The sequence below is a fragment of the Culex pipiens genome, chromosome 1 (genome assembly GCF_016801865.2).
Source record: "Culex pipiens pallens isolate TS chromosome 1, TS_CPP_V2, whole genome shotgun sequence".
NCBI classification, from domain to species: domain Eukaryota; kingdom Metazoa; phylum Arthropoda; class Insecta; order Diptera; family Culicidae; genus Culex; species Culex pipiens.
Genome location: NC_068937.1, coordinates 84,824,765 through 84,846,450, shown reverse-complemented (window position 1 = coordinate 84,846,450; position 21,686 = coordinate 84,824,765). Strand labels below are relative to the sequence as shown.

Sequence of the window (21,686 nt, the reverse complement as noted above, 5' to 3'; positions counted from 1 at the left end):
GCAATGACAGTACCCTAACCAAAAATCATGATTTTCTGATTTCAATATCCCACTTTTCATACGAATTTTTCAGTTCAACCCATATAACCATTGTACCTGAACTCGAAAAATCGTATGAAAAGTGGGATATTGAACTTAGAAAATCATGATTTTTGGTAAGGGTGTATAGTAAATAGTAAATAAATTAGTAGTTTATTTTGAGAGTGTAGGCGTTTTGACATTAGTCAAGTTTGACGCATTCTGCAACACTCGTTCTCCCTCCACGTCAAACATTTTTGTGTCAGTCAGTTTTGCATCGTGAAAAATATTTTCGGAAAAATACGCGGATTAAATCCATTAAAAACCCGTGAAAATGGTGTCCGTTCTAAACACAATCGATACTGGCCACGAAGATATGATCCACGGTGCCGAGGTGGACTACTATGGCTTGAGGCTAGCGACCTGTTCGTCGGACAATTCTGTCAAGATATTTGACATCAAAAGCGGTGCTCAAACGCTGGCCGCGGATCTTAAAGGCCACGGCGGACCGGTGTGGCAAGTGGCGTGGGCCCACCCGCGGTATGGAAATATCCTGGCTTCATGCTCGTACGATCGTAAGGTCATCATTTGGAAGGAGGTTGGTCCGGGTGACTGGAGCAAATCTTACGAGTACAACAATCACGATTCTTCCGTAAATTCCGTCGCTTGGGCTCCGGCAGAATATGGGTTGATTTTGGCTTGCGGAAGTTCGGATGGATCTGTTTCCGTTTTGACCGCAAGCGTCGAGGCCGGAACTTGGGACACGAAGAAGATTCCAAACGCCCACAGCATTGGCTGCAACACGGTTAGTTGGTGCCCTGCAACCGCACCGGAACCGGCATTTGATCAAAAGTCCAGCAAGTCTAACCTGGCGGTGAAACGTCTTGCAACTGGTGGATGCGATAATTCGGTTAAAATTTGGAAAGAGGAAGGAGAACGCTGGGAAGAGGAAAAACGTCTGGAACTGCACTCCGACTGGGTTCGCGATGTGGCCTGGGCCCCGAATGTAGGCCTTCCGCGGCACCAGATTGCTAGCTGTTCGCAGGATCGCCGAGTCATCATCTGGAGCAGCGATGATCTGCTAAACTGGCAATCGACTATCCTGAACAACTTTGACGACGTCGTGTGGAATGTGAGCTGGTCCTTGACGGGAAACATTCTGGCCGTTTCCGGTGGGGACAACAAGATCAGCCTTTGGCGCGAGAACAACGAAGGCCAATGGATTTGCATTAGCGAGGACACGAACGCTTCAGGACAGTCGCATTCGCTGAACCAGACTCAGAACAATTTCGTTCCTGAGCAAAGAACACTTTAGATGCGAAAATAATTGTAGTTTTATTGATTTGCTTGTAACTTCTTTTTGAATGTGTATTCCATATAATCGATTCATTGTCAATAAATGATATAAAATATAAAAAAAAATGTGTGTAAAGTTTCTCTAGTGTATAGTTTAAGCATATAGAGGCAAGCTCGAACAAAAGCGATTTTTTTTTCCTGGTCTCACTTTGATTTCCCATTTGTTGCCTGTTTTGCCCGTTCGCTGCTGACCGTGTACGCCACAGTGGTATAACGTCAAAAAAGCCTCGTATAATGTTTGTAAACAGTATACAGTACAACTACCGTAAGTCGGTTCGTTTTTTCTTGAATACTTTTGCAACATAATTTTATTATGAATGTAAAGGGGAATAGCATGTAATTTCATCATGCACGTGATGTTGGCTTACAACAGTTGGGCGTTCAAGAATAGCTGTAAATTGGCAAGAGAACTGGTTCCCCAGTGGACATTGTTTTCCTCCTGAAAAGAAATCTGTCCACCGGTGGACCGATTCCGCTTGCAAAATACAGCCAAGAAATCCGTCAAACAGTGGCCAAATAAAAAAAAATCCGGCTCGCCAACGTTGTCAAGAGAAACCGACCTTTCCCAAAATTGCCGGGTGTGTGTGTGTGTGTGTGTGTGTGTGTGTGTGTGTGTGTGTGTGTGTGTGTGTGTGTGTGTGTGTGTGTGTGTGTGTGTGTGTGTGTGTGTGTGTGTGTGTGTGTGTGTGTGTATGTGTGTGTGTGTGTGTGTGTGGTCCAATCCAATACCCGCTAACCGGTAGCGAAATTATGGGAAAGTATAATTTGTATCAGACTTTGTATATGACGAATGCTGATACAACTTATCTCAGTCCCGGGTATTAGGTGGTGATAGCCCTCGCGCTGCTTCCAACGACCCATTTCAGAATGGCAGAGAACCTAGCGGCCGAATTCCGAGGTCGTTGGGCATTGTCCGGCCCCGCCTTAACATTCCAACGCCCAAGGCTCCAAAAAAGTTGGAACGGTAACTTCAACTCAATGATTCTCGGGCATAACTCAACCAATAAAGATGATTCTTTTATCCAGTGATTTGTTAGGATGTCTAGATGATTCTAGATTTTTGCAGAACTTAATTTGATCAAATCTGTAATTTTTGCGATCAAAAACATCGTTCCAACTTTTTTTCCGCGTGTAAAAAATAATTCGCCAAAAATTCCGCAGAGGCAGTCGTTTTAAAAAAGGTGGAACGATGTTTTTGGTCGCAAAAATTACAGATTTGATCGAATTAAGTTCTGCAAAGTTCTAGAATCATCTAGACATCCTAACAAATCACTGGAAACAAGAATTGTCCCAATTGGTTGAGTAATGCTCGAGAACCAGCGAGTTGAAGTTACTGTTCCACCTTTTTTGGAAGGCTTGGGCGTCCGTGTAAGTTGGACATGCGTTGGGCGTTCCAGTCTTAACATAGAAGCAAGCACCAGACGGATCCTTGATCTATCCTAAGACTCCCAATCCCTTCAGGCAAATCAGGGATCAGAGCGTATTTAATATGAGAAGAATACAACATGTTTTATAACCTTCAGATGACCGACTGGTTAGAGTCCCCGACCATCAATCCGAAGGTGTGAGTTCGAATCCCACCTAATTCTGTTTCGTTTTTGTTCATATTCAAAGTTCCAATTCCTGATTCCAAATTTCAAAGGTACCGAGCGGGATTTGAACCCTGAACCTTCTGCTTGTGAGGCAGAAGCCGTAACCATTAAGCCACGGAGCCGGTCTTTCCCAAAATTGCCGGATATTATTTTAAAAGTTTGCTTGAAAACGGCAAAGTTTCCATTCCCCTAAGTGATTGTTTTTTCGCCTGTTAACTGTCAAACAAAGGTGTACAAATTTAGGTCATCAGATTTTTTGTCAATATGTTTAATCAGTATATCAATAACTTGTCAATAACTACTTCAACATGTTAACGAATGGTAAAACGTTACTTAATCTACCGTATGGTGGTTGATGCATTCCACTCGATAGGATTCGAATTGATGACCTTTGGGTTGTGAGTCCAACTGCCTACCAGCGACTCCACCGAGGAAGGACCCATGGACGACTCCTACACCTGGACTAAGCTAACGATCTAGATTAGGTCTGAACCAATGTTCACTTCCCCGACGGAACAGACAAATCTTGACTCGAAAAAAGCCACCAGGTCTGACTGGGGCTGAAGCCAGGCCAACTGGCCATCTGTTGAGAAACACCGAAACATTTATTTTACGGAAAGATAAGAAAAACTTGTAACACGCATTATCCCTCCCAAAGAATTTTAGAAATTTTAATTTATAAACATACGTAATTTTTCATATCAATTACCGCCAACCCTATTTAAGGAGACTGTTTACATATTTACACAATGTATGCAACTCGTTTACGCTAGGGTAAGTTGAAAACAAAAATAAACCAGTAGTAACGGTCAATTCAAAAATTATGCCACTTGTTCAAAAACAGATTAGTGCGCGTGACCTGTAGCGTGTGTTATACAACATTATCTTGTCTAATATTCAAAGTTAACAGTGTAGTAACTTCAGGCATCCACGCTAGGTGGTGATACTGATGCGAACAAATTTCGGAACCATGTTTTGAATTGGACTTGGCTCCATATGGTTTAAGGATGGAACCAAAAGAACGGGAACGCTGTGTACAACGGTAAAAAACACGATTAAATACTAGCATTAGCATTAGCACAATTCCGAATGGCTGCACAACGCTTATCTTGCTGTTTAACTGTAATTAAACGTATGATAGCTCTAGACTCTCATCCGGTTACAATATTCCAACACGGGAGATACCATGTTTTCCTCTTTAGATGAGCGTGTAATACTATCCAGTAAGATACACGGTTACTGAAAATCGCACTTTTGGGAGTTCAGAAATCGCACTTTTGACAGTTCGCTTAAACGAACTCAAAAAAGTGTGATTTCGCGAACTAGAAAAATGGTAAAAATCGCCAAAAAACGAGTTCAGTTAAGCGAACTCCCAAAAGTGCGATTTTGGACTTAGCGAAATTTTTGAATTTCGGTTGAAACGTTTCGTCCTAAATATTTATTTATTGTTAGTTTGTTTTTGTGCTCCGGAGCTTCGGGTTGATTTTCAGGTAAGTAAAACGGATGGATTTTTCGTGGCGAAAAGGACGGATTACTGGACAAGAACGCAAGAGGAACCGTCCACCGGTGGACGGATTCCCTTCCAGTGTTGGCGAAAAAGTTCGGTCCATCGGTGGACGGATTATGGCACAAGGTTTTGTGAGAGGAATCTGTCCACCGGTGGACGGATTACCTGTCGATGTTGGCGAAAAAGTTCCGTCCACCGGCGGACGGATTACTGGACAAGGTTTTGCAAGAGGAATCTGTCCGCCGGTAGACGGATTGCCTGCAAATGTTGGGGGAAAGGTTTTGCAAGAGGAATCCGTCCGCCGGTGGACGGATTACCTGTCAATGTTGGCGAAAAAGTTCCGTCCACCGGCGGACGGATTACTGGACAAGGTTTTGCAAGAGGAATCCGTCCGCCGATGGACGGAGTACCTGCCAATGTTGGCGAAAAGGTTCCGTCCACCGGTGGACGGATCACGGCACAAGGTTTTGCTAGAGGAATCCGTCCGCCGGTGGACGGACTGCCTTCCAATAATGGCGAAAAGGTTCCGTCCACCGGTGGACGGAACACGACACAAGGTTTTGCTAGAGGAATCCGTCTGCCGGTAGACGGATTGCCTGCCAATGTTGGGGAAAAGGTTTTGCAAGAGGAATCCGTCCGTCGGTGGACGGATTACATGCCGAAGTTGGCGAAAAGGTTCCGTCCACCGGTGGACGGATTACTGGACAAGGTTTTACAAGAGGAATCCGTCCCCTAGTGGACGGATTACTTCCCAATGTTGGCGAAAAGGTTCCGTCCACCGGCGGACGGATTACTGGACAAGGTTTTTCAAGAGAAATCCGTCCACCGGTGGATGAGTTGCCTTCCGCCGGTTTAGCAAGAGAATTCTTTCCAACGGTGGACAGGTTTCGGCAAAGATGGGAAGAGCTATCGGATAGGCGTTGGATGGATTTTTATGGTTTAAACTAAGTTTGACTTTTATTTTATTTTTTTATGATATTTCAGAAAAATACGAATACTCTGCAAGACTCACTTCCCGAAGATCTTTTCGATTCCAGCATGAATGTGCCTTGGGCCAGACTGGCCCGAACGACAACATCGCCGCATCACAGGTTTGCGACGGGGTTCGCTGAACCGTCCCTTCCTTTCGTATTAATTTTATCACCATCTGCGATGGATCCCTCGTCCCTACCGAGTACGCGATTCGACAACCCTCAAACTGGTAAAACTTATTCTTGATAAAGCTTATCTGTAACTAACCTTTTGTTTTTAGGTCAACTCGGACAATCCCGGGAAAAAACATCTACCGCACACAATCTAGACACGTTCCCCGGAATGGACAGCATCGGGCACGAGCCGGTTCACCCGTTCGCAGGACAGCCACAGTTCACCTGCAACGATCTGAAGCGACCACCCAAGTTGTTGAAGCTTCCAACGGGAACGTGCTTTGGGGTGAGTCGCCATCATAAACTTCCACAAAACAAAACCTAAAATTTTCAACCCCTCACAGTTCGGCGGCAAGCTGGTCACGTTCAACGGAACGAGTCGCACCGCACCATGGTCACGTACCTGTTGGTGATGCTGTACCGCTGTATGTGCACCCGGATCTACGCCGAGTAGCGAGCCAGCTGGACCGCGGACAGTAAAAACGAGCAGGAACCAAATTAGCAACATCGCGTCTTGGAAGGCGTTGCCATCCAGGTCAACAACCACCGCGTCGAGTATCTCGTAACGGACGAAACATGATTGCCAGTTCCTGTTTACAAGGTCACTTTAAAATTTGGGACGTCACGAATGGCGAACTGATGGCGGAAATCCACCGTAACAACTACTTTGACATGCAACTCAAGGAGGGCCAACGATGGCCAAGGGGACCTGTGCTGATCAAAGGCAAACCCTCCAACACGAACATCACCAGAATGCAGGAAATCTACCCCAAACAGTACCCCACGAGCTTCGCCTACAGGCTGAAAAAGAAGCTTCAGTTCAACTTCACCAGTCCAAACAAAGCCAAGAACCGAAATCCGGCAAGGATCCGTCCCTCTTTGACTTTGCGGCACAGTACGTGAAGGTGTTTACCAGCGATCCGGCGAACTCACAGAAACGACTCAGCAATGGCGGATTGTGAGCGGAGCTCCGAAACCGCTTCCTCTCGTCTTTCGGTCTAAATATGATGCGACCACCGTGCAGCTGCGACAAAACCACAACGAAGAAACGTCCCAACGACCTAGCAGCAGTACGGCGCGCAAGAAATCCTACCAAACCTCGCCGATCTGGTGTCTGGACTTTCTGGATAATCTCATCGTGATCGGGTGCGCCGACGGGTGGCTCGAGTTCTGGGACGGCACCACCGGCAACTTGAAGGTTAGCTCGTAGATCTCAAGTCGTGTTGGCAGCTAACTGAGGTGCGTTTGTTTCAGGGCATCTACGAGACGGAGCACACCCCCAACAACGAGGTCACCAACATCAAGCTGACCGGGGACAAGGTTGTGGCGGCCCGGCTCAGTGGCCGCATCGACTTCCTGCGGCTCGAAACATAGACTCAGGGTCGGCAGATCGACTGGGGATTTACGTCCGCGTACCGGCGCAGTAAGTTTTATCAACTCAATTGTCCAAGGATCATTTTAACATCTTCCAAAATTTCCAGCGCACATTCGCACCGGTTCGGCGGGTAGCTTAAGCATGTTCCAGCAGCCGAACGGTCCGGCCAGCGTTCATCACGCCTCGGAGGAGGAGCTGCGCTGCATCCTGAAGTTTCACCAGCAGGGCCCCCAGATGCCGGAGACGTGTCGGGAGGTGGCCGGCGAAACCGTCATGACCGGTAGCATGGACCACTAGGGTGTAATATGGTTGTATGGAAAAAAATAAAGTTGTCCAAATTTAGCGAGCACAGCAATTTTTTAGTTCCTTTTAGGGTCCTTAACCACTCCCCAAAGTTTGGGAACGATTGGTTTAGTCCTCGCTTTGCGCAAAGCGATTCAATTTTCCATATAAATTTGTATGGGAAAAACCATTTTTTTGGATTTTGCTATTTATAAAATCCACGTTTCACGCTGTACTCAAACCGGATTCATATTCGGATGCTCTAGAAGGTGCTCTACAACTTTCCCGAAGAGAGTATGGTGCTAACTTGCTCTTAAAAAAAGATACAGCGTGTTCAAAACTCGTCTAAAACGTGTTTTTTGCTCGAAAATCACGTTTTAGACGAGTTTTGAGGACGCTATATCTTCTTATAGGATCAAGTTAGCACCATACTCTCTTCGGCAAAGTTATAGAGCACATTTTAGAGCATCCGAATATGAGTCCGGTTTTGATATAGCATAAAACGTGGATTTGATAAATATCAATATCCAAAAAAATGGTTTTCTCCATACAAATTTATATGGAAAATTGAATCGCTTTGCGCAAAGTGAGGACTAAACCAATCGGTCCCAAACTTTGGGGAGTTGTTTGGGACCCCAAAAGGAACTGAAAAATTGCTGTGCTGGAAAATCGATTTTGATATTACACCCTAATGGACCACACGGTGAAGGTGAAGGGCCGATCTCGTGTCGTGGCCCGTTCGAGCCGCCGAAGCCTGGAGCTGGATGTGACCTCGGCCGAGGACAACCGCAAGATGCGCGAGTACGAGCAGGAAAAAATCCTGAGCATGGTCAAGCAGGCCACCAGCGGCAGAATCGTGCCTCGCTTGGGCTTAACTACACACAGGAAGTGGAACTGGTAACCGGAACTCGCCTGTTGTCGTCATCGTGCTTCCGGCATTTGTCACCGAACCTAAAAATTGGCGGAGACACGCGATCCTGTCCGGTGCAGCATTAAAGAAGTCGACTAAAATAATAAAATAAAAATAACGCCGTGTTGTTAATTTATTCTAAACTTAGTTTTAATTTCAATCCCAAAAGAGAAATCAAAAAGCGCCCGAAGATAGGCAACCTCTAAACCTGTGAAATATTTCCCCAGCTCGAACTCGGCAAATCATGAAAATCATGATTTTGCCAGTTCGACCCACTTTACCAAAAAAAGTGTTATCCGAGTTGAACTCCAAAAATCATGATAATTACCATTTTTTGGGTTTTATTTGGTAAGCGTGTAAGGGACTCCTGGCCGGTACCTTACTAACATCGGAGATTGGAAGGTATGTTAGTAAACATCTATCTAGAATGCGCAGATCTCTACGTCACCTAGTGGTATAGATGTTTGTAGGGAGGTTTTGGACTCAATGTTAGTAAATTGAACGTTTGTTTTTTTTTAACACCATCACCACCACCACCAAAACAATACCATCACCACAAAAAGCCATGCTAGATTTTAATACAAATACATTATAAAACGAACACAACCATAAAATCATCTTCCTGGCCCTGCTGCCCACACGATACTGACGCGCAATAATATTAATTACCACAATGACCCCCCACTGCATGCATGACTCGAACATGAACCCTGTAGTACCGAGGATTTCTCATTAAATAATTAAGTTTATTTGGAGTTTTATCAATCCGCTTTTATTACACTTCCGTACACGAGGTTTGCACTCAGAATTCTGTCCCTGTTTCTCTCCCCGCCTCACCTACACGCTTCCTCGGTATTACCCATTTTCCGTTGGGTAAGAACTCACTCGTTCGTGCTGTGACGATCGAGGGGCTCTCCGCTGGTATCACATCTTCCCTTTTCTCACAGAGACGAAGTCTCGGAATCCATCAGGAAGTCCTCGAAACGTTGTGGACAACGAGCTTGACGCCGCGGTCTCTGTGTCGGTGGCTGTTCTTGATGGTCGTCTTCGTCATGTGGTTGTTGGATCGGTTGTTCAGCTACATCCTGTTCTTGTGTAATGCTTTCCGGCTCGAGTTCTGCTTGGCCATGCCCAGGGGTGCTAGAAATACGTTTCAAGTGGGCTGAATTTCTCTGGTACACCTTCCCCGTCTCAGTGTTTCGCACCGTTACCCGAGCTCCAGTCTTGTCGATGACTTCGTGTTCTGTCGGCAGGAAGTTTGGAGACAGCTTGTTCTGCGGCAACAAATTTTTGAGCAATACCGTGTCACCTGTTTGAACATTTGATGGAGTTGCACGACGTTTAAGATCAGCTATTTCCTTCCCTTTTTGTTTCGCTTGCAGGTCTTTGTCATACACTTCGTCGTTCCGTGGAGTTGTCTCGATATCTTGCAGCGAAGGCAGCTTTGATCTAATCGTGCGTCCAAAACAGAGCTCCGAAGGTGTCTTCCCCGTGACAGTGTGAGGTGTTGTGTAATACATCATCAGGTACTCGTTCAGATCACACTTCCAGTCACGACCCAGAGAATGACTGATTTTCAATCGCTTCAGCAAAGATCTGTTCTGCCTTTCAACGAGGCCATTCTCTTGTGGCCAGTATGGCGTGGTGTTGTTCAGGTGAATGCCTCTGATCGTACAATACTGTTCAAATTCTTTGCTTATGAACTGCCGAGCGTTGTCTAAGGTGATGGTAACAGGATAACCGAGTCGCGTGAAGATCCGTTCAAGCCGGTCCGTAGTCTCCTTGGCCGTGATGCGTGTCATGACTTCTATCTCCTTATATCTACTGAAGTAATCAATCACTACAAGTAGGTATTCGCCGGTCGGCAAGGGTCCCAAAAAATCCAATGCAATGTCCACCCACGGTTTCAAAGGCAGAGGTCGTCTCGCCATCGGTTCTGGACGCGATGGTATACCCACCAGACGGCATCCTTCGCAAACTGCTATCGTTCGTTGGACCTCCTTCTCCATCAGCGGCCACCAAACACGATCGCGGAGTCTCCTGAGCATTACGGATTCTCCTGGATGTCCCTCGTGCGCCAGAGACAGCAACCGGGGGCGTAGCGTCGCAGGAACGATCATTTTGTTTCCTCGTACAACGATGTTATCTAGAATACCCAGTTCCGCACGAAACGCTGCGTACGGTTTGGCTGCCGGGTTGTCCCACCTCTCTGAATGGATTGCTTCCCGCAGAGTGACCAGCTCGGGATCGGCTTGAGAAACGTTCTCGATCTCACTTACATCCACTGCTACTGATTCCAGAATAGCCAACAACATGAACTTGTTGTCCGTGTCCAGATCTACGCCACCAGCCGAGTTGTTCGCCCCAAACCTTACCAACCGCGAGAATGGATCTGCTACGTTTGAGCTACCTTTACGGTACTTGATTTCGTATATGAACGACTGCAATCGAAGCACCCATCGTTCTATACGAGCGCAGGGTTTCGAACACGAGGAAAAGATCACTTCTAGCGGCTTATGATCCGTCTCCAGTTCGAACTTCCGCCCTAGCAGATAAACAGCGAACTTCTCGACGGCCCACACTAGAGCTAGAGCTTCCTTTTCCGTCTGGCAGTATCTCTTCTCCGTATCGCTTAGACTCTTGCTGGCATAGCTGATTACTCTTGGAGTTGGGTCGGTGTTGGTGAACTGAAGCAGAACGGCACCTAGGGCTACCGGTGACGCATCCGCTACCAAGCGTGTGCGTAGGTTGTTGTCGAAGAAGTGTAGATTACTTATCTCGCAAATCATCATCTTGATTTGCTGGAACGCTTGCTCGTGACAATCCGTCCAATCGTACGAGACTCCTTTGCGTGTCAACTCTCGAAGTGGATTTGTTACCGTGCCGAGGTCTGGCAGGAACCTTCCGATGTATGTAACCATACCCAAAAAGCTGCGAAGTTCTTCCACGTTAGACGGTGCTCTGAATGACTTGAGGATATCGGTTTTCTCTTCGGTCGGACGAATACCCTCAGCCGACAGGTGGTGTCCCAAAAATTCCACTTCCGGCACTTTGAAAACGCACTTGCTGTCGTTCAAGAGCACTCCTCGGGATTGTAGCGTCTTGAGAACTTTTTGGAGGGATGCATCGTGTTCCTGCTCCGTAGCGCCGAAGATGAGGATGTCATCAATGTAATTTACTACATTGTTGCAGTCTGCGAGTATCTGCTCGATGATCTTTTGGTACATCTCCGAGGCGCACGAAATCCCGAACAAGAGCCTTTTGTACCTGAAAACTCCCTTGTGGGTTATGAATGTTGTGATGTACCTATGCGATAAACAAGTTTAATATCCGATTGGGAAAACTAACGTACACCGTTTTTTTTAGCTTACCTCGAGGATTCCTCAAGCTCCACCTGGTGGAATGCCTCTTTCACATCCAATCGGCTGAAGAACCTGGCCTTCTTCAATGCGGGTAGAAAATCTTCAAAGGTTGGCATGTAGTGGGTTTCGCGAAGAACGGCCGCATTTGCTCGTCGCATGTCCACGCACAGTCTCAGCTCTCCGTTATCCTTCACGATGGCCACTAGCGGTGAAATCCATTGGCTATATTCCTCAACGGGCTCGATTATATCCGCTGCGAGCAGGGTGTTTAGTTTTTCCTCAATTCGACTCATCAAAGCTAGCGGTGGACGCCTAGCACGCTGCGCTACTGGAGACACCTCCTTGTCGATCGGAATGCAAAGTTTTACCCCACGAATCTTCGGGAAATGCTTGCTGTCCTGTTTGATCGTGCTGACCGATACACCACGAGTGCTGGGCAACCCAATTATGAGGACACCCAAGGCCTTGGCTGTCTCTCTCCCCAGTATTGGCTGAGATCCTTCCGCCACCACGTAGAATGTTGCTTCCTGCTTGGTTACTTTTCCCGCATCCTCCACGCTCGTTGCTGCATCAAACACTTTCAACACTTTCAGAGGTTCAGATTTCAGCCCATATGGACGAAACGTTAAATCACATTCATCTCGCAGGTTCTTCATTTCCAGTCCGTTCATGAGCAGGTGACGCCAAGTGCGTTCAGCAATAATGTTCTTGCATGAACCTGAGTCGATCATCATCTCAAGCAGGACGCCTCCCACTGTGACACCAACCATCTCCTCCCGGGTGCTAATACTGTAGATGAAACTGGCAGACTCTTCCGTGTTGTGTATCGAGTCGATGGCGTTGCACTGCCGTTTATTTGATCCGTGCTGGCTGGGGAAGCTGTAAGGTCGTTTGCCTCCTCGCTTCTGTTGATGGTTGGCCACTAAACGTTTCGACGGAACGGTCTTACAGCGTTTGGCAAAATGATCTGCTCTACCGCATTTGTCACAAATTTTGCCGAGAGCTGGACACGAAGGATCATTCGCAAAGTGCCCTGTCCACCCGCACCTTGAGCATTCGGACGTTCCGTGTTGAGATGATGGTTGTAGTTTATTCACGAAGGACGTTGACGGCGTAGTCGCATTTCCGATCTGGCCTGCTTGGAATTTAACGGACGAGTAAGATTTGATCGTCTTCGTCAGTTCGTCTAATGTCAGGCCGGCTTGTTGCAGCAGCTTTTCCTTCAGGTCCGCCGGCGCCAACAGAATGGTCTTATCGATGACACTTATCTCTGCGCTCTCAGCTTTGGTTTTTCCAAAGTTACACTTTGCTGCTTGGTCCGTGGCTCGCAGAAGGAATCTTTCCAATGACTCTTCTGGTTCCGGTTTGAGCGTCCAGAAAACGTGCCGTTCAAAAATCTCGTGTTGTTGTGGTGCAAAATACTCGTCGAGTTTCGCGATGGCGACATCAAACGGTTTGATGCCTTGTTCCTTGTCTTTGTCCACATCTGCCCCCGGCAATGTGCTGAAAACTTCCTGCACTTCAGGACCGGCTCTGGCCAAGAAAACGTTCTTAAGCTTGGTTTGGTCGGTTTCCTCATTTGCCAGAGCGATGTACTTGAAGTTTCTTCTGTACTTCAACCACTCGTCCCGTACTTGAGACGACGGAAGAGCTTTGAAATTGAACGGCTGAATTGTCCATTTGTCCATTTCACGTGACCTGAAAGGTATTTAAAAACAATTTCCAAACATCGCTTTTTTTACATTCCTTTTTTTTTACCTTTTTTATCGGTTTTACGAACCACCACAGCTATGCTGTGTTCCTTTTATTCCGGTCTCGAAGACCACCGCAACCTTTTGCGTTCAATTTTCGATCTCGAAGACCACCGTTCTTTGTTTACATCCGGTCACGCTCTTCGGGAGCACCACAGTTGCACTGTGTCCAAAATCACGACGGCCTCAGAGCTACCACAGTCGAACTGCGTTCTTTTTTTTTTTCGGCCTTCGGGACCACCACAGCCACAGTGCTGTGTTCCAAGAGCTGCGATAAAAAATGTCAACATAACCTATTTTTTTTTTCGTCTTCTTTTGCATGATTTTTGTAGTATAATTTACCTGTTGAGTAACCAAATTCACGCTGTGGTTCTTCCAGCCCGTCGCCAGTTTGTAGTACCGAGGATTTCTCATTAAATAATTAAGTTTATTTGGAGTTTTATCAATCCGCTTTTATTACACTTCCGTACACGAGGTTTGCACTCAGAATTCTGTCCCTGTTTCTCTCCCCGCCTCACCTACACGCTTCCTCGGTATTACCCATTTTCCGTTGGGTAAGAACTCACTCGTTCGTGCTGTGACGATCGAGGGGCTCTCCGCTGGTATCACAAACCCGAACACAGCACAAAGAGAACACCACAAAAATCCATCTTCCCATCACCACTGCTTGCACGATACCGGTAAAAAACACGATTAAATACTATACAAAAAAAAACGGGTTTAATTGATTTTTTTATGTTTTTGATTTAACAGCATATTTCGGTTCAGTACCATGATTCCATGGGCTTTCAGTTCAGTGTACTTCAATCGAACGTTCGTACACTCAAAATCAGAAGTACCCTTCAAAAAGGGTTTTATCTACCCTTTATCTGTCATCTCAAAGAAAAAAAACCCTTTTTGAGGGTTACTTCCACCCTTTTTTCAAGTTTACCGGTAGTAACCCTTTGCAAAAGGGTGACGACGGGTGAACTTGAAAAAAAAAGGGTGGAAGTAACCCTCAAAAAGGGTTTTTTTCTTTGGGATGACAGATAAAGGGTAGATAAAACTCTTTTTGAAGGGTACTTCTGATTTTGAGTGTATATTCGTATGAAAAATTTGTAATCAGAAACGTGGTTTTCAGTTTGCGTGTATACATTTTGTGATTTGGGGGGAACAATGACCCTTCCACGATAAACGTGCAGAGCGCCGAGCGAAACGTCGAATTCGCGCGGCGAAACATTTTTTCCCCTCAATCTCAGTGACCGTTGACAGTTTGTGGTTGGATTTTTGTTGTTGACTCAAGGAAAAAACGAAGCTTATTTTTGAAATTTACAACGTTTTACTGGGAGATAAGTTGTTTTAGTCTGCGGAAAACCATGCACTGACCGCTATGGACAAAGCCGGTGTAAAAATGCTAATCAATGACGTGGAAAACAAGGAAGAACTGTTCAACATCATTGTGAGCGAGTTGCGCAGCCATGGAATTAAATATCGCAAAGAAAAGCGGTCAAAACCGGGCCAGGTAAAGGAGAAAAGAGTTGTGGATTCTTCTTCTTGTTGTTTATCTCAATTATTGTTGTTTGCAGGATAAACTCCGGTGCCGAAGAATTTTCAACGTCCCGTTACATACGCTCGAGTTGACCGATGTCATCCTGGCCAATGGGGGAATCGCCCAGGTTCCGTTGTTTGTGTCGGACGCCTGTCAACGAATCCTGGAGCAGGTTCATACAGAAGGACTTTTTCGGAAGGCCGGGTCATCTAAGCGTCAGCAAGAAATTAAGGTTTGTAATTTTGTTGTGTTTCTGTCGTGAAAATTCCTGTAAACTATTTTATTTCACAGGCGAATTTGGAATCTGGAATTCCGCTCGGAAAGTCGCATCACGTAATCGACGTCGCCAACATACTGAAAACCTTTTTCAGAGACCTGCCGGAACCGTTGCTTCCGACTGGTAACATCCAAGAAGCACTAATCCGATGCCTGCTGGCCGGCGAACAAAAAGTTTACGATCTGATGATAACGTGCCTGCTGTTGCCGCCGATAACCCTAAATACGTTGGCCTTTTTTCTTCAGTTCCTGCACACCGTTTCGCTGAATTCGAACGTCAATAAAATGACCGTCGAAAACCTGGCCATAATCTTGACCCCGAACCTGATGCCGATCGCCGAAATGATTCAGCAACGTCTGACCAGCCATGTCAAGGTGATACAGCTGTTGATTGAGAATTCGCACCAAATCGGAGTAATCCCGCTGGGAATTCTGGAAAAGCTAAACGAAACGGTCAGCGTGGTGGTGCGGTCGACCGATTCCAGCATGATGACCGGTGGCGGCAGCAGCAACACCGACAAGAAAAAAAAGAAACGCCGCAGCGGATCGCTAACGCGGATGATTCACGGTCTGATGAAAAAGGTGGGCGCCAAGGGATCGTCCGAGTGCCTGGACAAGACCGATGAACATCCCGATATGACGATGGCGATCGCTGCCACTCCGTGCCTTAACAAGTCCTCCAAGAAGCGCAAGGTCGTCGACGGGATGCCGTTCAGTGCCAAGAAGAAGTAAGACCGTTTGAAATGCGTAAGAAATCTGAAATTAACGGTTCTCCTTTTTTCAGGAAGGAAGTCGTATCGTCGCTTCCGGACAATCAGGAAATTCTACCATACACACCGATTGCAATAATGAAGTAAGTCTGGCAATTTTAAAAGCAATCAATTTTTCACAATCACTTTCTAAACCTTCCAGAGAAACGAAAAAGTCCCGTTTGAGTCTGGGAGGTCACAAGAACAAACAGGCTAAATCAGCCAACCAGCAGCTGCTAGTTCCAAGCACTTCGACCACATCGATCGCCGAGAAACCGGTTATGGAACGGCGCTGGAGTGTGGTGGGCGCTCCTTGGAATCGGAGCAAAAAACGAGCGGCCAATGTGCCGGCCACCAAAACCGCAGAAGTCGCGGTAAAAACTGACGATGATGCGTCTAATGTGTTGGCCGGACTGTCCCCGATGGTGTCCCTTCCAAGCTTTAGCATTTCGGACGCCGATACGGAAGAATCGGTGGCGGCGAGAAAGTCCTTCCTGAAGGGAAAAGCACTGTTCAACGATGACGACGATGGCAGCGGCCGTGATCACGAAGACGACGATAAATATCTGAGGAGCGAATACGAGGCCATCAAGGAGCGTGTGAGTGCGATAGAAACGCGCATTTCGCAAGAGTTTGGAAGCATAATGGGGACCGTTGACCGCGTTGAGGACCAGTACCAGCAGACGCTTGAGCAAACCATTCCAATCGAGGCAAGCTGCACGAGTACGGATCAACTGGCGAAACGGCTGAGCCGGGAGTTGAAGATTCGCCGAAGTTCCGAGCACAAAGTCATGCGGTCGCCGAGTGCGCGAAAAATAGGCACAATCCGACGGCGTTCCCGGGAAAACGTACGACTTTCACGTAACCAATCGTGGCATGTGGCAAGTTCTGTTACGGGCGGAACCGCAAAATCGATACCACCTGTCGTCGTTTCCGATTTGTCCTTTTACCCCAAGACGAACCTGAAACGGGGTCGTCCCAACACGATCCAAACGGGACTTAAACATATGGAACTGAGCCCGGTGAGGCGGCCGGAAGAAGACTCTGAACAGAACTCAACCGTGGTGGTGGGACAAAATTTTACCGATGAAGAGAAGCAGCAAGACGAAAAGTGGACCTGCGCCCAAAACTTTTTCAACTCGCCGAGCAGCCAATCGAAACTGGATTCGTTTATGGACAGCACCACGGCCGATGAAGTGTTCAAGACACCGGAGGTAACGACGGTGCCCTCGCGACGTACTTCGCTCCGCCCGGCGTCTGGCTCGCACAAGAAAGCTTCCACCCCGAGCTTTGTAACGAGGATTGAGTTGAACGTCGCCAAAACGCCCATGCTGCCACCCGAAATACCTCCGCGTAAAACACCCGTGAAGACCCCAATGTTGCCACCGAAGACACCCGGCCGAACGGAATCATCCACCGCGCTCAAGACCCATTTAACGCCGCTGCAAGAACTCCAATCGGGACGGGCCTCGATAGCGCGGCTGCGAAGCCAAAATGCCGGAATGGTCATGGCCAAAGCGAAACTCTTCGACGGAATGGTCACCAGCGCAAACCGTTCGGGAGCTCAACCGGCCCAGCTCGACCCCAGACGGCAGAGCAATCGGTTCGTCGTGAAGAAAAATCCCGACGGTAGTCAGCACATCAAACCGTTGATGCTGGTCCCCGACAAAATTCAACTCCGACAGGTGCAGAAGGTTCGCAGCTCGAGCCACCACAACGTCAAAAGTCCCCGCCGGAACACACCCCATAAACGGACCACCACAAAGTCACCCCACGGTGGCATCAACCGGCGGGACAAACTGCGCCTCGTCGCGGCCAAGTCCCCGGGCTTCCATTCGCCGAGGGTCCTCAGCAAGCTGCAGGAAAACCCGGACATTAGCGTGTGCCTCTCGCCGAATTTGTACGACCTGGACAACAAAACGCCCCACGCGAAGAAACCAATCATGCGAAACTCGCCCCGCCGGATCGTCGGCAAAACCCCGCAGGGTCGGGAAAATCGGCTCGCCGTTGTCGGTCAGCGGAAGCAGACGCCGCTGAAGGGTTCCAAACTGGCGATGGCACCTGCTTCGACCTCGTCGCCGTTTTCCCCTTCGTTACGGAGTGACAAGGGACGTTGCGAGTCGCCTAGACTGCTTGCTGCCGCTGCCAACTCGGCGGTGCGGCGGTCATCCAGCGTGCATGCCGCCATCAGACCATGAAGTGTGGTCTTCTTTTTATACGATTCTTACGAGTGAAAATAATGTGGCATTTTATAGTTGAAGACAGTCTTTGTATTGACAAGCGTAGTGTAGAACATGCCGAGAGGCACATAAATGCTGAAATGATTAATAAAATTTAAAGAAACTTTTAACGTGACTAACCAATCAATTTACAAGTAATTGATCTTAAAAATAATTAAGATTATGCTGTACGTTATCATTCGCAAGCACCGTAAATCATTCGCAGCACCTTCCGTTGGGAGTCTAGGGAGTCCCTAACGTTGGTATTACTTTGTCAGCATCGTGCAGCATTGTACTCGACCAGATGTCAAGGTTATCCGTAACCCGAAGAAGGCGCAATAGAAGCGGGGTACGAGTCCACATTACTTTGCTAGTGTCGTTTTTTGGTAGATATTCACAATCCCTCGCACACTAGCTTGTTCAAATTTTCTAACACATCCTCTTGTGTAGATTGTTTTCGTCTGAATCATCCGTCGTGTTTGCGTCTCCATGTCGGGGTAAACTCTTTGTATCTAGGTTTTTTTTGTCACAGTATTCAGCATAAGCAAGTTGTTGAACTGCCTTGTTGCAAATCGTGTCAATTGCCGCTTTTCGCACAACCCCCTAAAGTCGATCACATCACACGATCCAAGTAGCCCTTGACCAGCCGAGTCAGTCTAATCTAATCTAATCGAACACAAGCGCAGCCAGTCCGAAGAAAGCATCCTGGAAGAACTTGTGGTAACTTGACCAGCCGAGTCAGTCTGGCCGGAAATTCGTTCTCGAATTTTGAGATGATGAACGTGACGCCACGGTATTTTCCGCAATTCATCTTAAATATATGCATCCAGTCAGGACATACGAGGCCATCAATCCAGTCAACCGGTTATTTACCACCTCGCAAATCTATGAAATCGCCAATTTAAGCAGTCCAGCTTCTAAGGTTTCTGGCACGAACTTGAGTTCAGTCACCATATTTGTTTATGGTGCACAGCTAGAACGGTGACAAAATGATGGAATGGAAACACATCAGCTATAGCTATATATGCTTGAAAAAAAAAAAACAATACAAACTAAGGGCGTTGTTTAACTCGACCGACTGAGATGGTTGCTAAAATAAATAACGTTTGATATTTACAGTTGAGATTCCGCACTGACCAGGCTACTGAGGTGTGACAGTAGTAGTTTATGCCACAAGTTGCAAAAAGAGGATTTTTTCGGCACGAGTCGTACATTTATTCCACGAGGTTCACCGAGTTGGATAAATACGAAGAGAGCTGAAAAAAATCAAGTTTTGCAACGAGTTCCATACAACATTTTTTTGCAATTCCGAAAAACACCCATTGAGTGAAATTTGAAGCCAAATTTTCATGTATTTTGTCAATAAATCGTTTAATTCAAAAAAATGTTGAAAAGTGTTACTTTTCAAAACAAGTGCTGAAAAGTGTTGCTATTCGATTCTGTTATTTTTGGTACAGAAAAGTAGGCTATTTCGTCGTTCAAGAATGACAGGAAAAGTAAGTAGTTTTACGACGGAATTGCAAGAAAACATTTCAACTCCGACTACATCTCTCGACACCACTGACTAAAATGTTAATATTTACATTTGGTTCATTGGTCATTTTCAAAGAAACGCTCAGATCTTTGAATAATTTCAAGGGGAAGCCACACAAGAATTGCAAAAGAAGAATCAACTTTTATTTCCAAAAAAAAAAACACAGTCATCCACTTCAAATTCTTCTCAATTGCATTTTTATCAGTCTTCGTCGTTGAAGAACATGTCCAGCAAATCGGCATTTTGACACTGCTCGCCCTCGAGACGCTGTGGATTTTTCCACCGGATCAAGGTCGGAATTACGCTGAGATGAGTGTTGGTGTCCTTGCGGAATGGGTTCGTCATATCCTTCCACGTTGGCCGATCACCCACATCAACGTAGATAAAGTGTGACTCCGCCGGAGCCTTCTCTAAGGCGGCATCGATGAAAGGGGCGGCTGAAATGGTTTCCAGTTAATCTACGAACGATCATCAGGGGGATTGTTACGAACCATCGACACAATCGCTACACCAGCTGATTCCACTGTCCATTTTTGCTCCGGTGAAGAGGATATTGATGTCCTGACCATCGGCCTTAAAGTTCTTCATGAAGTCGACAAAGTTTTGAAAACCGGCTACGTAGTGTTTTTGGACCATGTTTGCCACCGTAGGTTTCACTCTTCGCGGTCTATACTCTACTGGTACAATGTCCAGCTATCGGCTATAGTGGGTGAGATGGTGATAAGACTAAACAAACAAGTGACCGAAATTGGTTCGAGTAGCTTTGTATTACAAAAACAGATATGGAAGATGCAAACCAACTTGATGGATGCGTCGCCGCTGAAGCTCAGATAATAGATTTTTTGTCGCTGTGTGTATGTATACATTCGCATTTATAAACAGTCATGTTTCGTTTGGTACGGTCAGACGACACTGCTTAATTGATAACTCGACTGATAAGGTCAAGAACCGCGATGCTCACGAATGTACAACAACCCAATTAGGTTTTACGCCGACTCGGTTTTTAGGTTAGAAATTTAACAGCTTCATCCCACATATTTGGAAAACCCACAAAATCGGAACACTTTTGTGATGATTTGTTAATAGCATGCCAAATTTCCACGTAAAAAAATCAAATATTAATTAGCCAACTTGCATCCCCAAACACCTGATCGTTTGCTATTAATTTTAAAATAACATATATATCAGTATAAATTTTATTCTTTTCCTCGGAACAGCCGGCTGTGCGAGTATAACCAAAAACGAAATTTAAACCACTTTTTATCAGCCCGCAATACCTTTCGAGGTATATCCTAGGGTCCTACCTTTCTACTAACATTGAGTCCAAAACCTCCCTACAAACATTTATACCACTAAGGTGACGCAGGGATCCTTGCGCACTTTAGATAGGTGTTTACTAACATTCCTTCCGTTCCCCAAAGGATAGCTTAGACCCGGTAAGGACCCCCTTATGCCCTGGGCTGTATTTCACACTCATCAAAAGATGAAAACATGGTATCATCCTGTGTTGGATTATAGAGTTATCTACGTGCGCATGTATTGCGTGTACGTACACGAAAAAAAGTGAGGTTAAATTTTGTACCGACCCGCAAAACAAATGGTGTGCTAGTGTGCGTGAAAGCTGGCTTAGAAAACTCTATTGTTCCGGATGAGGGTTTAACACAACCACACCAAACAGTGGGATAAGCGTTGTGGTGCCATCTGTGGACAGGGCGTCCTAAAATGCTAATGCTAATTTGTTAATAGCATGCCAAATGTAGCTTTTCTGTCGACCCTATTTTTTTTTAGTTTTTGAACAAAAAACTTCATTTCAAGACTATCTTATCCAGAGCAGTAAAACACTGCCTCCAAATTTCCTGTTTCAGAATTGTGGGATGTAACAAAACATAATTCGCATACATAACCACAAAGGGCGAAAATTTCAATCGACATACTTCGCTTTGTTCTACTACTCCCCACTAGGTGTCGCATGTCGTTTGGCTCTTGGACGCCAATAGAGTTATCTACGTGCGCATGTATAGAGTTATCTACGTGCGCATGTATTGCGTGTACGTACACGAAAAAAAGTGAGGTTAAATTTTG

At 46.3% G+C, this 21,686-nt stretch overlaps 4 protein-coding genes and 1 long non-coding RNA gene across 7 annotated transcripts; 3 read left to right on the top strand and 2 right to left on the bottom strand.

Annotated features, from left to right (window-relative positions):
• Window positions 1-231: 231 nt before the first annotated feature.
• On the top strand, window positions 232-1,440 carry LOC120431381 (protein SEC13 homolog). Its single transcript, XM_039596510.2, has one exon. The coding sequence runs from the start codon at window positions 353-355 to the stop codon at window positions 1,331-1,333; it is 981 nt and encodes a 326-aa protein (XP_039452444.1). The 5' UTR covers window positions 232-352; the 3' UTR covers window positions 1,334-1,440.
• Window positions 1,441-5,753: 4,313 nt separating this feature from the next.
• On the top strand, window positions 5,754-7,220 carry LOC120431376 (uncharacterized). 2 transcript variants are annotated; one of them, XR_005607871.2, is made up of 4 exons: window positions 5,754-5,904; window positions 5,963-6,816; window positions 6,873-7,041; window positions 7,100-7,220. It is a non-coding gene; the product is annotated as an uncharacterized LOC120431376 (long non-coding RNA). The 2 variants fall into 2 exon arrangements; XR_005607870.2 differs by having other exon boundaries at window positions 5,865-6,816.
• A 1,716-nt stretch (window positions 7,221-8,936) lies between these two features.
• Window positions 8,937-13,851, bottom strand: LOC120431380 (uncharacterized protein K02A2.6-like). Of its 2 annotated transcripts, XM_052708556.1 has the most exons (3): window positions 13,641-13,851; window positions 11,557-13,566; window positions 8,937-11,491 (listed from the first exon to the last, which is right to left on the bottom strand). In XM_052708556.1, exons 2-3 carry the CDS (start codon window positions 13,233-13,235, stop codon window positions 9,127-9,129), a joined length of 4,044 nt encoding a protein of 1,347 aa, XP_052564516.1. In that variant the 5' UTR covers window positions 13,236-13,566; window positions 13,641-13,851; the 3' UTR covers window positions 8,937-9,126. The 2 variants fall into 2 exon arrangements, with proteins under 2 accessions (XP_052564516.1, XP_039452443.1); XM_039596509.2 differs by having other exon boundaries at window positions 11,557-13,851.
• Window positions 13,852-14,465: 614 nt separating this feature from the next.
• On the top strand, window positions 14,466-18,206 carry LOC120431384 (uncharacterized). Its single transcript, XM_039596515.1, has 5 exons — window positions 14,466-14,799; window positions 14,864-15,058; window positions 15,118-15,830; window positions 15,887-15,955; window positions 16,015-18,206. Exons 1-5 carry the CDS (start codon window positions 14,668-14,670, stop codon window positions 18,047-18,049), a joined length of 3,144 nt encoding a protein of 1,047 aa, XP_039452449.1. The 5' UTR covers window positions 14,466-14,667; the 3' UTR covers window positions 18,050-18,206.
• A 1,519-nt stretch (window positions 18,207-19,725) lies between these two features.
• Window positions 19,726-20,378, bottom strand: LOC120431385 (thioredoxin domain-containing protein 17-like). Its single transcript, XM_039596516.2, has 2 exons — window positions 20,096-20,378; window positions 19,726-20,041 (listed from the first exon to the last, which is right to left on the bottom strand). Exons 1-2 carry the CDS (start codon window positions 20,238-20,240, stop codon window positions 19,806-19,808), a joined length of 381 nt encoding a protein of 126 aa, XP_039452450.1. The 5' UTR covers window positions 20,241-20,378; the 3' UTR covers window positions 19,726-19,805.
• Between the last annotated feature and the right edge of the window lie 1,308 nt (window positions 20,379-21,686).